Source organism: Anomaloglossus baeobatrachus, chromosome 1 (genome assembly GCF_048569485.1).
Source record: "Anomaloglossus baeobatrachus isolate aAnoBae1 chromosome 1, aAnoBae1.hap1, whole genome shotgun sequence".
Taxonomy (NCBI): domain Eukaryota; kingdom Metazoa; phylum Chordata; class Amphibia; order Anura; family Aromobatidae; genus Anomaloglossus; species Anomaloglossus baeobatrachus.
In genome coordinates, this window is record NC_134353.1 from 883,214,148 (window position 1) to 883,230,893 (window position 16,746).

General features: G+C 51.2%; 1 protein-coding gene across 1 annotated transcript in view; it reads right to left on the minus strand.

The window, feature by feature from the left end:
* Positions 1–8,510, minus strand: part of SNX18 (sorting nexin 18) — a 66,297-nt gene extending 57,787 nt beyond the window's left edge. The window contains exon 1 of the mRNA XM_075326599.1: positions 6,943–8,510. Within this exon, the coding sequence (XP_075182714.1) occupies positions 6,943–8,407 (1,465 nt within the window). The 5' untranslated portion in view covers positions 8,408–8,510. The remainder of the gene's footprint in view (positions 1–6,942) is intronic.
* Positions 8,511–16,746: the final 8,236 nt, after the last annotated feature.

Below are 16,746 nucleotides of genomic sequence, written 5' to 3' on the forward strand. Positions count from 1 at the left end.
CTCTGCATTGCACTACTGTCCCCAATTTATTATATATTTTAGGAGTCTGAGTCGGTGCATTTAATACAGACTCCGACTCCACCAAAATGAGCTCCGACTCCGACTCCACAGCCCTGGTTAAATGGCAGCGGATCGCTGTTATTTAAGTCCAGGCTTAATCATGGCAGCGTCTATGAGACAGCTTTCATGATTCCGTAAGTAAAGTGAATAAACACACAATCCTTTATTTTAAATAAAAGACAAAAAAGCCCCCTCTTTCACCCCTTTATTAAACCCCTCCAAACAAACAGCGCCGGCGTAATCCACCGAGGTCCCACGACGCTTGCATCCAGCCGCGACTGACACTGTACAGAATGCAGCCTCGCAACGAGCCTGCAGAGGTAATCACAGGTCATTTCTCACGGCCGGTAATGTGAACACACTACCGCTTGCGAGAACTGCAGCGTGTCGATTGTTGATTGATCTGTCCTCTATCTATCCCTCTATCTATTCTTCTGTCTATTTATCTACTATCTATCGCAGAAGGAAATTACTGTGCTTTATTGCATTGAATGCATTAAAACACATGTACCAACCTGCGGCAATACCGCGGGTGCGTTATTACTGCGGTTTTTGCCGCGGTGCGGTATTCTGCCACAGGGTGCGGATTTTTCTTAAGAAAAATCCATTTTCTAGTGCACACATAGCCTTATTCCAAATAAAGGATTTTTCGGTGTCTGTGTTTATTTACTTTCACTTACAGATTTGTGATGGGGTCTCATAGACCCCTGCCATCACTAATCTAGGGCTGAGAAGCAGCTGTGGGCTGTTATTAACCCCTTATTAGCCCGATTACCATCACACCAGGGCAAGGGGAAAGCGCCAGGCTTGTCACATCTAAAGAATGTGTCAATTCTGGGCAGCTGCAGGTTGCCATTTTTATGCTGGGTGGCGGCCAATAACCATGGCCCTCCCCAGTCTGAGAATACCAAGCTGTCGGGCTAAATCTTGGCTGGGTATTAAGATTGGGGGGACCGCACGCTAGTTTTTTAAAATCTATTTAATTAAAAGAAAAGAAGTCGCATGCGGTTCCTCTTATTTTGATACACAGCCAAGAAAAGCTCAAGGATGGGGTTGCAGCCTGTGGGCTTTATCTGTGCTGGTACCATAATATGGGAGGGGAAGGGGGGGACGACACTGCGCCAATTTTTATTTATTTTTACTGTACGGGTAGAGTCATACTGACGTGTAATATTGTGGCCGGTGTTACCTTACGTGTGACTCGTGCGAGTATTAAGTAGCAAAACCCGGCCTGCCACTCTCAGGACTCAAGCGTACAGCTGCATAGAAATACATGTAGATGCGCACTCCTAGCCAGAAAGCCGCAGGCCGTACCAGGTCATGCAACTCAATACTCACACAAGTGTAACACCGGCCTGTCTGCGAGTCTCCTATCACTTGTACCCATACAAGTCTATGGGTGCGAGAGAAACATCAGACTGTACTCGGATGTTATCCAAGTGCAGTGTTATATACACACACAGACTGACAATGGAGGAGATGGGGGGGGGGGGGATTATTCCCTCCCTCTCCTCCGCAGCTGTAATCCAAAAAATGTAATCTAATAAGGGGATTGGGTCACAGTCACATGACACTCGGCTTACACTCGCAGCAGATCCTGATCCGAGGATGCCACACACCAGTGTGACCCCGGCCTACAATATAGACGAGCATAGAGCCTTTGAAGGGAAGCAGTCAGCTGACAGACTGACACAGTGTGGGGGGCGCGGATGACTTCAACCAATCACAGGCACCGGTGGGCAGGGAAAGCAGTGCATATTCAATGAAGGCTGCTCCAGAAGTAAATGTGCGACCTGGAAGCAGCTTGCCGCCATAACAGGTCCTCAATAAGCACAACAAGCACTCTCCTATCTCCCTATCCCTTCCACCAACATTTTAATCTCCAGTTTCTGATCTGCATAGACTTATACGGGGACCGGATTCCAGATCGTAGCTGGGTTTAAAAAAAACAAAAAAAAACAAAAAAACAAAAAACGACAGGGACCCGCTGGTCCCAGTTTTCTGCGAGTTCACCCATCTCTAGATACAAGTCATCTGGGGCTGTCCATATAGGAACACTGCAACCACCTCAAGGTTTCCCATTAAGATCAATGGTTTCTCAAAATCAGATTCTGTGACCATCCAGAGAGGCAGTAATATCGCCATCTTTACCGCTACTCTCGGGTGACAATTTCACTACAGAGACCTAAATCTTCAGAGATATACTGTCACGCTCCCCGGGTCCTGGCGCCGCCTGTCACTCACCGCCCCGCTCCCCGGTTCTTCTGCCCGCGGCTGCCCCTCTCACTCTCGCTCCTCTGCGTCCTCCGTGCCTTCTGCCCGCCGGTCCCGGCGTCTCCCTGTGACCCAGGACGCTCTGCCTGGTCCTCCTGCATCTCCGGCACATGAGCCTCGTGCATGCTCATTAGGGCGCACGTTCACTCACCTCCTCTTAAAGGGCCAGCGTCCCGGAAACAGGATATGGTCAATTACAGGTACAAGGTATATTAGGACTTCCTTTCCATGTGGGCCGCGCCTAATCAACGTGTTCCCATAGCTAACTGATCAGGTCCCTTTGTGCCTTGCCTTCGTTTAACACTATCTCTTCCGCAGAGCTCGCCTGCCACCCTAACCCGGTCCTGACGTCTGATTCCCCAGGAAGTCCCCCAGTGACTGTCTGCTGAGGATCCCGCCATCTCCCATCAGCCTGAAACCGTCACCGATTCACGACTTCACCTGGTATACATCAGCCTGCACGTCTCGTGGGACCCGGATCCAGTCTGCTGTTCCTACCCAGTACCTGTATCCGGTTCCTGTCATCCGTCCTGCCTACGGTGCCCATTGGACTCAGACATTCCTGTTCGGATCCTTGAAGGACTCTTATCCCGTACCCCTAATGTTCTGGCTACGGTGCATCTAGGCCCTCTGGTGGGGTGATCGGACAGTCCCTGTATAGGGGTTAGCTCCGGGTTGCCTCGCTGGGGGGAGTCCGGTGCACGGTCCCGTGAATCCACCCCTGGATGTTACATATACTATACTACAAGTTAAAAAAAAAAAAAAAAACTAACTATACATAAATGACACCCAAAACACAGCCAAGAAGAGAAAAAAAAAAAAAAAAAAAAAGTATCAAAAATTGCTTTTTAGACTTTTTTTTGTTTTTTTTAACTGCCAAGAGTACAGGTTTTGGCTGCAGAAAAAAAATAAATGAATCAAAAACACAACATGTGAACACAGCCTTAGTCAAATTTTGTGTCTCCGCAACCCTGGAGATCAGCTGATTATTTACCTTACACCTCTCTCTGGAGCTCCAGAGTCCCTGCAATCAGTGGAGGTGCCAAGAGGACTAAGGATTGGCAATTAATTTTTTAGCTATTGTTAAAAAAAAACAAAAAAAAAAACAACTTATGGCCAGATGGGCACTTGGCATATATTTATTTTTCTACTTTAGTATGTACAACATGTGATATAAGGCAGGAGGTGAATGGGAATTTCCCCATTGTTTTACTCTAAGGCTATGTGCGCACGTGTGCGTAATTCATGCAGTTACGCTGCGCTTTGTAGCGCAGCGTAACTGCATGCGTCCCCTGCACAATCTATGGAGATTGTGCAGGGGCCGTGCGCACGTGGTGTCTTAGAGCACAGCGCTTCAGCTTCTGCCCGAAGCGCGCGTTCTAAGAAGTGACATGTCACTTCTTCCGTGTGCTTTGCCGGCAGCTCCTGCTCTGTCGGCACCATGCGCTTCAGAACGGAGCTTTTCAGCTGCGCTCTGAAGCGCACCTTTTAGGTGCAGTGCAGAGCGCACACGTGCGCACATAGCCTTACGTGCACATGTTACACTAGTGTGTATCGGCCCCACCACAAGCACATACTGGTCACAGACAAAACGGAGCCAAGTCACCCGGAGACAAGCAGATAACACTGCTGACAAGAGGACGATACAAGTGAAGGAGCCACCACAGCCCCCAGACCTGGAGCTACCGACTACAAGGCGTCTCAATGCCTGTGCCCCAATATTGCCCACACAGGCCTTGGCTACCATTACAGCTCCTATGCGGAGTCCTAGGCCTGATATAATACAGATATCATGATAAATCCTCCCCCCAAACAATGCTGTGTGACACCCCCAAACAAGCTGTCAAATCGTTTTTAGGCTATGTGCGCACATTGCGTAAATACATGCAGTTACGCTGCGCTTTGTAGCGCAGCGTAACTGCATGAGTCCTGCGTCCCCTGCACAGTCTATGGAAATTGTGCAGGTGCCGTGCGCACGTGGCGTTTTAGAGCGCAGCGCTTCGCTGCGTAAAAAGAAGTGACATGTCACTTCTGCCGTGCACTTTGCCGGCAGCCCCTGCTCTGTCTATGGGAGGAGCTGCAGGCAGAGCGCATGGAATCGGCTTCACTACGGACATTTCTGCAGCGATTTAAAGCGCACATGTGCTCTTCAGATCGCTGCAGAAATTTCTGCAGTGAACTGTACGCAACGTGCGCACATAGCCTAACTCAGCTTTCTTGAGTGACTAGGAAAAAAAAAGTCACCATTGTGGGCTGTGGCAAAGAGAATGCCTCAAGAAACTGTTACTTACTGAGAAGGTTAGGATTATAGATAAGGGATTACAAAATCAAAATTAGGGCAACTAAAATAATAGAAAGGTCTCACAACTAAGTCACCGAGGGGCTCACATCCAAAACAAAACACGGCGCGACCATAAGGTGTATACTTGTTTTACATCAACTAGAAATGCCATAGAAGTATGAAAGGGGAGAAGCCTAGACAGTTGGTCGAAATCGATTAACAGGATCTGGTCAAATCGGCTCTTCCAGTCATCTGTGGTCCCAGGACGGGAGCCCTGAGAACGATTTCTTGGCATGCGCTGTTATCCGCCACTGGACATTGTGTCAGGCCGGCTAATCAAAAGAAGAACCACGGATGCTGAGAGGTAGGTTGTGGTTCTCACAGCTCCCATGTGGCCACAGATTGCGGATGTAGCTGATGGACCAGGACCTACAAAACGATTTGCACCAACTCTAGTGCTAGATAGTCATACCCTGACCAGACTTCTATAAACCCTTCCAATATATCATACATCTACGGATGCAAAACCCTTTCGAGACCCTGAGGGCAGCACTACTGACATTCAACCTTTCCGCCTTGGTGTTTGCAGGTCCCACTAAGGCTAGGGCAACATGGCAAAGTGTCACGTGTAGTGATGAGTGAACACTACCATGCTCAGCTGCGCTGTGCTCATAACGAGCAGTTGGATGCTCGAATGGCGGCCGCAACTCGAGTACCTGAGTGTAATGGAAGTCAATGGGGAATTTGAGCATTTTTCCGGGAAATCTTCCGGAAAAATGCTCAAGTTCTCCATAGACTTCCAAAATACTCGAGTTGCGATCGTCCAAGCATTACGTGCTGTTTACGAGTACAAAGCACAATAGTGCTCGCTCATCACTAGTCCTGTGACATTCAGCTGGTGGTCAGTAGGAAATACTGTGGGGGGGTTTGAATGAGCACCTAGGGTCTTATCCAGTGGTAAATAAAGGGTTAAAGGAGTGGTCTACTACTCAGCATTTGCGGCCACATGGATGTAAAAGCTATAAATAGGCTTTTCTCAAATACCTTATGTAGTCAATTGTGCCTCAGAGCGGCGCTATTGTGGTCCACGCATCACATGACCCCCCCAGGCTCCATGACTTCTGATGTCCGGTGACCTCAGAGGTCACGTGATGGGGATGACCGGACCGCAATAGCACTGCTCAGAGGCGCAATTAACTACACAAGGTTTTTGAGAAAAACCTTCTTTATGAGCTTTACATGGATGTGGACACTGGTGCAGAGTAGTGGACCACCTCTTTAATAACATTTGGTGTGCTGACCTGGTGACAATGATAAAGCACATGTACGTAGGGCTGCAGCAGCTCCAAGGCAGGAGGAGGAGGATGATGAGGAGTATTATATGGACCTTTTTTGCGCTGCCCTTCTGATGTGATAAAGAAAAATCTACAATCAAGAGAATTGATTCATAACTGTGATTTATTTCAACGCGTCTCAAAGCCTATCCTGGCCACTACCTCAGGAAAAAAAAAAACAATCCCTTGTGGATGTATCCTGAAGAAGTCAGGATAGGCTTTGAAACGCGTGGAAATACATCAGATAAGATCCAGCTCTCGATTGTGGATTTTCCTTCATCACATAAGGGCAGAGCAAAGAAGGTTGATATATTACTCATCATTGAGCTTGTGGTGACGCATTTCGACATGGCCTCTAATGATTTCCTATGAAGTCACATTGCGACATGTTGGATTTCCTGTCGCTGGTTTCAAGTTGCTCGCGACTCCCTTGCCATGGATTTCAATGAAACTTACATGCAACTTCTCAGCTCTAAAAAGTCGTGGAACAATGAGTTGCAGACAAGCTGTACAGAGAAATTTGGTCGCGCTAAAAACTGGTGTTGCCATGTATCGCACCAGCCAGAATCCTGACGATGTGCGTCTGCTGTGCAGGTCTGTGGAGCGTGGCAGTATACATATATACACGCACAGTATAGGCTGGGATGTGACATACTATAGCCAGAGGACGCTCTCAAGAAAACCTCAACTTCTGTGCAATCTACACAACCATCTCCGCTGACCTTTGGTCCACGGCTACTGATATCACACAACAGGAAGGTCACAATGACCCCAATGACTGGCAGTGTGGTCACATCTCTGCGTCCAACACAGACTGATGCCAAGAACACAACCCTGAGGAACATTTGCTTCTAAATTGCTAGATACAAATAATCAAGGCGTCTTGATGTCACGTAACTCTAGCCATACAGTGGAAATATGGGAAGTGGCTCAATCTTCCTCTGAAGCCACCAGACCTGTAAGGGAACAGACAGCAGAGTGACATGGCGTTACCTCTCTGGACGTGGATGATGTCAGGGAAGTTGGCCAGGTGACCCTGATACACGGCTAACAAGTCCATGATAGGGTTCAGATCCTGGCGAGGCTGCTCGGCAAACATATCCCCGATGGCATCATAGGCATCCGCCGTGAAAGACATGGCCTGATTCAGTCCACCAGAAAAGGCCTGCTGGTCGATCTCAAAGGCCTGTCCCAATCCCTTGAAGGCCATTCCCACCTTCTGGTACTCCTTCTTGAAGCCCGAGGCTTGCTTGCGGGCAAACTCCCCTGCAGTATGGTTGAGTAAGAGGACTCCCTCGTCCATCCTTTTGGCAAATGACTTGAAGGCGTCCAGCTTGGCCTCCACATCTTGCGGTTCCAGGATAGCAGCCCCTGGCATGGTGCTGAGGGTCAAGAAAAAGTTGGCCCCCACCATCTCGTCCTTCTCGCACTTCCGCTTGCCTTGTTTCCACGCTTTCTCATCCGAGCAGGTTAGGAAATGCTGGAAAGCGTCGCAGCGGGACAACACCGGATGGCTGCACATGTGATCCATCCACCACACCAGGCCTTTCCGCCGCTTGGAGATAAAGTCCTCCTCAAAGCGTCCGGTGGCTTGTTTCTCGGGGATGCGGGGCACAGAGATGACCGGGAACTTCTCCAACAGTCGGGCGTAGAGCCAGTCAAAGTGCTTGTAGCGGCGGTGGACTTGCTGGCCGGTGTGGCTAGGCAGCAGGCGGTATGAGATGTAACTCTTCATACCTTTGAACTTTGTCTGTTTGGTGGGCTCATCTATGGTGCAACCAAAGGGGTACGGGTTCTCCTGCCATTCCGGCCCGTGCGGACCCTGCACCACGCACAGCTTGTCTCCATCCCGCACAAACCCCGCTGCTTCTCCCAGCACGAAGGCCTCGCCGCCACTCTTCACGAAGGCCGAGAAGCGGTTGAGGTTGCGGCTGACGGTGGCGGAGCCCTTATTAGCCTGTGAGGATACGGAGGCGGCGGTGGAGGTGGTGGTGGAGTAAGAGCCGGGGATGGACATGCGGTACCTGCTGCTGTCGTAGTCATGGAAACCACCTCCATAGTAACCGGGGGTCGGGGCCTCATCGGCGGCAGTGGAGCTGCTGTCGTCCCACTCGTCATCCCAGTCGTCGTCGCTCGGCTGGCTGTGCTGGTACCGGGACGAGTAGCTCTGGTAGCTCGGGGGCGCCGGAGCCGGCTCATACCCGCCGGGGGGCAGGTTAGCGTAGCGGGAGTCCGACGGAGGTGGCGGCGGCGGCGGAGGAGGAGCGGGAGCGTCTGCCCGGACAATCTCCACGTAAGAGGCAGGGAAGAGCCCCCGCTCCCCGCGGCTGTTCACTCCCTCCAGCCAGCCCTCGATGTCCTGCTCGCTGCACAGGCTCAGCGTCTCCGTCTCCCGCAGGGACACCTCGCCCGGGTTCTCGGCTCGGAAGTCGTACAGAGCGCGGGCCCGGAGAGCCATGATGGCGGCTGCGAGGACGGGAGCGACCGCCGGACACTGAGCCGTGACCGGGGGAGACGGAGCCGAGCCGCGGCCTAACTCCTCCCCGGCCTCACCTGCTCCTCCCCGGCCCAGCCTCTACTGCTCCTCCCCCGGCCGGCTTCTCCTCCCCCACGTCTTCTGTTCCTCCCCGCCGCCCTCACCGCCTCCCCCGGCCCGTCTCTCCTCAGTCATCTTCCCTGCTCTCCTCCACAAATGGGCGGCTTCCCGTGCCCCGGCCGGCCTACCGTCAGCCATCCCCCGTCCTCTTCTCCTCCCCGGACCAGCCTCTCCTCAGCCATACCCAGTTCTTTTCTCCTCCCCTGCCGGCCTCTCCTCAGTGGTCCACGTCCTCTACTCCTTCCCCGCCGACCTCTCCACCTCCCCGGCCCGTCCTCTTCTCCTCTCCCAACCAGCCTGTCTTCAGTCAGCCCCATCCTGTTCTCATCTTTTGCCGGCCTCTCCTCAGTCATCATGGGCACCCTTATCCTCCCCAGACCAGCCTCTCCTCAGTCATCCCCATCCTCTTCTCCTCCCCCGCCGACCTCTCCACCTCCCCGGCCCGTCCTCTCCGCAATCATCCCCAGTCCTCTTCTCCTCGCCCAACCAGCCTCTCCTCAGTCATCCCCATCCTCTTCTCCTCCCCTGCCGACCTCTCTGCCTCCCTTGGCTGTCTTTTCCTCAGTGTTCTCCCTTTTCTCTCCTCCTCAAATGTGTTGGCCTCTCCTCAGTCATCCCCAGTCTTCTCCTCCCCTGGGCATGCTTCTCCTCCCCCGACTAGCCTCTCTTCAGTCATTCCCCATCCTCTTCTCATCTCTTGCTAGCCTCTCCTCAGTCATCATGGGTCCTCTTCTCCTCCATCGACCAGCCTTCCCTCCGTCATTCCTCCTCTGACCAGCTTCACCTCAGTCATTTCCTGTCCTCTACTCCTTCCCCGCCGACCTCTCTGTCTCCCTTGGTCATCCTCCTCAGTCTTCTCCCTTTCCTCTCCTCCTAAAATGGGCTAGCCTCTCCTCTCCCAACCAGCCTCTCCTCAGTCAACCCCATGATCTTCTCCTTCCCTGCCAGCTTCTCCTTAGTCATTCACATTTGTGTCGCCCCCCGTGTCAGCAGCCGGGCTGCTCAGATCCAGATCCGCGGTGGCTCGAGGGACATCCAGACCCGGGGGTCGTGCGGCCACTCAAACGAAGAGGGGTTATTTACAGGGGATAGTATTTAGAGTTTGTGACGCCACCCGTCGTGTGTGATAAGGTGGAGTACCACCGCTGCAGCTGGGAGTACCCGGGGCGATGGAGTGGGGCAGCCAGAAGTTTGAACCCTCCACGGGTAGGGGGGATACCCCGGGACTCAATGATGGTGTTCGGGGAGTGAAGGGGGTCACTTGCGTACTCACTTAGTCCACAGAGCTGACACTGACAACTGGATAAACCAAAGTTCTGGACACCGCTGCCGCTGAGGGGAGCTAGTTTGGGTCCCATCCCCGCTGGTGTTGCCTGGTGATCTGTGACCTTACTCCTGGCACTAAGTTCTCTCTTCTTTTGGTCCCAGTAGCATAAAACTAGTCGGATCCCGCTCCCCAGTGTGGCTAACTGTGAGAGCTTGCTCTCAGGGTTCACGCTTGGGATTTTCTGGACCGTTTTTGTGGAAAGTCCTATCCCCCTTGTTGTGCTAGTACCCCGATTTTGGAGCGGGTGGAGAGCGGATCTTGAAGGCTCCGTTCTCGGTGGGTAAATTGTCAGGTAGCCTGAAGCTACTCCCTGACCTAGGGTCCACGTACCCCGTCGTACCCTGGTCCCAGCCCGGTGATAGTACAAGGCCGCCGGCTGTCCTCCTCGACAGTTCCGTGCCCCTTGTCACGATCCCCTGCGACCAGAAGTCTAGCTTCTACTAGGCCGAGACTACCGTCTGCCACCTAGTTGCTTCCAAGGAGCCCGGCTCCTGACCTCTCTCCTTCACTTACTGACTGGCCTACTCCTGACCTCCCCTTACCAACCCCCCAAGTGGGCGACCCTATTTCACTCGGACCGTCCACTGGTGTGTCTGGTGAGTGTGGTGCAGAGTGTACCTAGGACTTTAATTGACTGATGTAGGCAACGCCATGTAGCTGGGGACCCATAACCAAGGAGGAGGTGGATATTGCATGGAAGGGCAGATTGCACAATACCCTGTGACGACCTGATAGTCCAGGGGCGTCACATTCCCCCTTGGTTAAACGTAGCTCGTCCTCAAGCTACAGGACATCAGAGGTTTTATTTATTTATTTTTTCAAAACTATAGAAATGCAAAAAACATTTTTATTTACAATATACTTGCCACATTAGGGAGGCTGGATACTTGAACGTTGCTTAACTCAGAGTTCATCATTCCAATGATGGAACGCTACCGGTTTTGTTAGTAGCTCAATCTGCTCCATTGCAGCCTCTTCCTGCAACAGTCCAGTCCCAATGTCCTGGATTGCATTAACGGATCGCGCCACCCAAACAACCTGACCCGCTGCAAACCTATTGTGGGTTTGTGACCAGGTTAAGGTCCCGGGTATTGTAATAGACGACTCTGGTGGGCACCGGAGGTGCAATTATTTACAAGCAAGTTTGTGTTGGTCACAACCAGTCCTGTAACCATGGTCCATTTTTTACTACTATATATTGGTGCATAATTAAATGGAGTCTATGCACCGGGATACACACTATAACAAATCTTCTCGTCAATCAGGTAACCTCTTCTGTTCATTCAAACCTTGTTGATTAAGTGCTTATATTCTAACATTTTCTATATGAAAAATAATAAACTTTGAAAAATAACAAACGAAAACACAGATACTTAATATACTGTAAGGATATTACACATTTTAAACTACCGGGTCCCATAGCCATGCTTCTTTACGACTACGTACTACCGACGCCGGTACAAACTCTTCCTCAAACATGACATGCTTGGTCACCTCTAGGGCATACCAGCCCTGCTCTCCACAATGCCGGGTGTAGGTAACCATGTCTTTGGGCTCTAAATTCCGCTTGGGGTGTCCCCTAGGGAGGTGCTGTGCGACATCCTGTCGGGACACGAACACCCCGGTTGTGAGGCCTGCCTCCCGGATGAACCCCCAACCTTGCACGGGGTAAAACCGATCCACTAGACCATGGAATCATGGCTCACGGACTCGGGAAGCAGCGCTCCTCAACTGGTCCTTCTTTTGATGGGTACGGGTGGCAAGCTCCCGTCGTCGCCAGTCACATGTTACCATCTCCTGTTGCAGCTTCTGTTGGTATCGTTACCAGTCCCAGTTCACACTTGGGATTTCCTGGACGGTTTTGGGAAGTCCTATCCCTCTGGTTGTGCTAGTACCCCGATTTTGGAGCGGGTGGAGAGCGGTTCATGAAGATTCCGTCCTCGTTGGGTGAATTACTGGGCTGCATGAAGCTACTTCCCAGCCTAGGGTCCGCGTACCCCGTCGTCCCTGGCCCCTGCCTGGTTGTAGCACAGGCCGCTCGTCTGCCCTCCGTGGCAGTACTGTGCCCCCTGTCACTACCCCCTGCGACCGGCGTTCCAGCTCCTTCCAGGCCAGACCAACGTCTGGCACCTGGGACGGTTACAGGAGCCCAACTCCGCAGCGTGACCTTTCCTGTCACTGCTCACTGGCCACTTCTCTACAACAACTACTCTCTCTTACTCCTGACACTTCTGGCCCTCCTTCTAACATCCCTCCTTCTGGGCGGCCCTATTCCTCTCAGGCTGCCCAATGGGTGTTTGGTGGGTGTGGTGCAGAGTGTTCCTCAGGATTTTTGTATACCTCTTCTTAGCAACACCAAAGGGACAGGACCCGTAACCAAGGAGGAGCGGGTACCATACAGAAGGGCAGGTTGTACGGCACCCTTGTGATGACCTGATAGGCCAGGGCATCACATTCCCCCTTGGTTAAGCGTAGCTCATCCGCGAGCTACAGGACGCCAAGCATTTATTGAACAGGTAAAAAAGAGGTTAACATTAATAACATTTATTCAACGGGTTCATCCCACATTAGGGAGGTACTTCTACTTTAACGTTACCAAACTAGAGTTCATCTGTCAGCGGGGGACGCCACCGATTGTGATGGCAGCGGGGACCCAACCTACCACGTTGCGGTCCCTTCCTGCAACAGTCCAGTCCCAACGTCCCGGATCCCAATAACCCCCACCCAAATAACCTGTTTCCCCTGGAAACCTAAATGGGTCCTTGATCGTGTTAAGGTCCTGGGATGTGCCAGATGACTCTTATGGCACAGGAGGTGCAATTATGTACAAGACACAAGTTTGTGTTGGTCACGCCAGTCCTGTGACCGTGGTCCATTTTTACTTACAGTGCCTACAAGTAGTATTCAACCCCCTGCAGATTTAGCAGGTTTACACATTCGGAATTAACTTGGCATTGTGACATTTGGACTGTAGAGCAGCCTGGAAGTGTGAAATGCACTGCAGCAAAAAAGAATGTTATTTGTTTTTTTATTTTTTTTTTTAAATTGTGAAAAGTTTATTCAGAGGGTCATTTATTATTCAACCCCTCAAACCACAAGAATTCTGTTTGGTTCCCCTAAAGTATTAAGAAGTATTTCAGGCACAAAGAACAATGAGCTTCACATGTTTGGATTAATTATCTCTTTTTCCAGCCTTTTCTGACTAATTAGGACCCTCCCCAAACTTGTGAACAGCACTCATACTTGGTCAACATGGGAAAGACAAAGGAGCATTCCAAGGCCATCAGAGACAAGATCGTGGAGGGTCACAAGGCTGGCAAGGGGTACAAAACCCTTTCCAAGGAGTTGGGCCTACCTGTCTCCACTGTTGGGAGCATCATCCGGAAGTGGAAGGCTTATGGAACTACTGTTAGCCTTCCACGGCCTGGACAGCCTTTGAAAGTTTCCACCCGTCCCGAGGCCAGGCTTGTCCGAAGAGTCAAGGGAAACCCAAGGACAACAAGGAAGGAGCTCTGGGAAGATCTCATGGCAGTGGGGACATTGGTTTCAGTCAATACCATAAGTAACGTACTACACCGCAATGGTCTCCGTTCCAGACGAGCCCGTAAGGTACCTTTACTTTCAAAGCGTCATGTCAAGGCTAGTCTACAGTTTGCTCATGATCACTTGGAGGACTCTGAGACAGACTGGTTCAAGGTTCTCTGGTCTGATGAGACCATGATCGAGATCTTTGGTGCCAACCCACACGTGACATTTGGAGACTGGATGGCACTGCATACGACCCCAAGAATACCATCCCTACAGTCAAGCATGGTGGTGGCAGCATCATGCTGTGGAGCTGTTTCTCAGCCAAGGGGCCTGGCCATCTTGTCCGCATCCATGGGAAGATGGATAGCACGGCCTACCTGGAGATTTTGGCCAAGAACCTCTGCTCCTCCATCAAGGATCTTAAGATGGGTCGTCATTTCATCTTCCAACAAGACAACGACCCAAAGCACACAGCCAAGAAAACCAAGGCCTGGTTCAAGAGGGAAAAAATCAAGGTGTTGCAGTGGCCTACTCAGTCTCCTGACCTTAACCCAATTGAAAACTTGTGGAAGGAGATCAAGATTAAAGTCCACATGAGACACCCAAAGAACCTAGATAACTTGGAGAAGATCTGCATGGAGGAGTGGGCCAAGATAACTCCAGAGACCTGTGCCGGCCTGATCAGGTCTTATAAAAGACGATTATTAGCTGTAATTGCAAACAAGGGTTATTCCACAAAATATTAAACCTAGGGGTTGAATAATAATTGACCCACACTTTTATGTTGAAAATTTATTAAAATTTAACTGAGCAACATAACTTGTTGGTTTGTAAGATTTATGCATCTGTTAATAAATCCTGCTCTTGTTTGAAGTTTGCAGGCTCTAAAGCCAGCTTTACACCTTACAATTAGGTGTGCGATCTCGTATGCGATGTGACACGCCCAGGTCGCATATGCGATTGAATGAGATTGCACGTAGGTCGTTCATTTGCTGTCACACGTGCGTTAGTAGTTTATGTTAAATTGATCAATTTTGTGTGCGATCCTTTAGATCATGTGTTCCGTGACGTATGCATTGGGCACCCTTTTTTTTTTTTTTTTTATTTATTGACTTGCCAAGCGTGTGTAATGTGTAGGGATGCGTTTTTACTATGTCATCTGCCATTCAGCTCTGCTACATGGCCGCTGACAGCAGTCACAGACAGCCATGTAGCTGAGCTGAATGGCAGATGACAGCAGACACAGACAGCCATGTAGCAGTGGTGAATGGCAGATGACAGCAGACACAGACAGAGCTGCACTGTCAGAATGAACTCGGGTGAACCTCACCCGACTTCATTGTCATGCTGCGGCTCTGTCTGTGTCGCGCCCTGATTAGCGGTCACCTGTGAAGGACTCACCGGTGACCGCTAAACTCCTGAGTAAGTGAATTGAGCAGCCCTCTCTCATACTCACCGATCCCCGATCCCCGGCTCTGCACGGCATTCACACTGCTCCGGCGGCTTTTACTATTTTGAAAAAGCCGGCCGCCCATTAAACAATCTCGTATTCCCTGCTTTCCCCGCCCACCGGCGCCTATGATTGGTTACAGTGAGACACGCCCCCACGCTGAGTGACAGGTGTCACACTGCACCCAATCACAGCAGCCGGTGGGCGTGTCTATACTGTGCAGTGAAATAAATAATTAAATAATTAAAACAAACGGCGTGCGGTACCCCCCAATTTTAAAACCAGCCAGATAAAGCCATACGGCTGAAGGCTGGTATTCTCAGGATGGGGAGCTCCACGTTATGGGGAGCCCCCCAGCCTAACAATATCAGTCAGCAGCCACCCAGAATTGCCGCATACATTTGATGCGACAGTTCTGGGACTGTACCCGGCTCTTCCCGATTTGCCCTGGTGCGTTGGCAAATCGGGGTAATAAGGAGTTATTGGCAGCCCATAGCTGCCAATAAAGCTGGTGTCACACATAACGACGACGACAACGACGTCGCTGCTACGTCACCATTTTCTGTGACGTTGCAGCGACGTCCCGTCGCTGTCGCTGTGTGTGACATCCAGCAACGACCTGGCCCCTGCTGTGAGGTCGCCGGTCGTTGCTGAATGTCCAGCTTCATTTTTTGGTCGTCACTCTCCCGCTGTGACACACACATCGCTGTGTGTGACAGCGAGAGAGCGACGAAATGAAGCGATCAGGAGCCGGCACTGGCAGCTGCGGTAAGCTGTAACCAGCGTAAACATCGGGTAACCAAGGGAAGACCTTTCCCTGGTTACCCGATGTTTACGCTGGTTACCAGCCTCCGCTCTTGCTGCCAGTGCCGGCTCCTGCACTGTGACATGTGGCTGCAGTACGCATCGGGTTAATTAACCCGATGTGTGCTGCAGGAGAGCAAGGAGCCAGCGCTAAGCGCGGCTCCCTGCTCTCTGAACTGTGACATGTAGCTGCAGCACACATCGGGTTAATTAACCCGATGTGTGCTGCAGGAGAGCAAGGAGCCAGCGCTAAGCGCGGCTCCCTGCTCTCTGCACATGTAGCACAGCGACGTTATGATCGCTGCTTCTGCTGTGTTTGACAGCTAAGCAGCGATCATAACAGCGACTTACAAGGTCGCTGTTACGTCACCGAAAATGGTGACGTAACAGCGACGTCGTTGTCGCTGTCGTTTAGTGTGACACCAGCTTAAGTCCTAGATTAATCATGTCAGGCATCTATGAGACACCTTCCATGATTAATCTGTTTATTTACTGTAATTTACAGATTAATCATGGAAGGTGTCTCATAGACGCCTGACATGATTAATCTAGGACTTATTGGCAGCTATGGGCTGCCAATAACTCCTTATTACCCCGATTTGCCAATGCACCAGGGCAAATCGGGAAGAGCCAGGTACAGTCCCAGAACTGTCACATCTAATGTATGCGGCAATTCTGGGCGGCTGTTGGCTGATATTGTTAGGCTGGGGGGCTCCCCATAACGTGGAGCTCCCCATCCTGAGAATACCAGCCTTCAGCCGTATGGCTTTATCTGGCTGGTTTTAAAATTGGGGGGGACCGCACGCCGTTTTTTTTAATTATTTAATTATTTATTTCACTGCACAGTATAGACACGCCCACCGGCTGCTGTGATTGGGTGCAGTGTGACACCTGTCACTCAGCGTGGGGGCGTGTCTCACTGTAACCAATCATAGGCGCCGGTGGGCGGGGAAAGCAGGGAATACGAGATTGTTTATTGGGCGGCCGGCTTTTTCAAAACAGTAAAAGCCGCCGGAGCAGTGTGAATGCCGTGCAGAGCCGGGTCGGGGATCGGAGATCGGTGAGTATGAGAGAGGGGGTAAGAGGGATAGA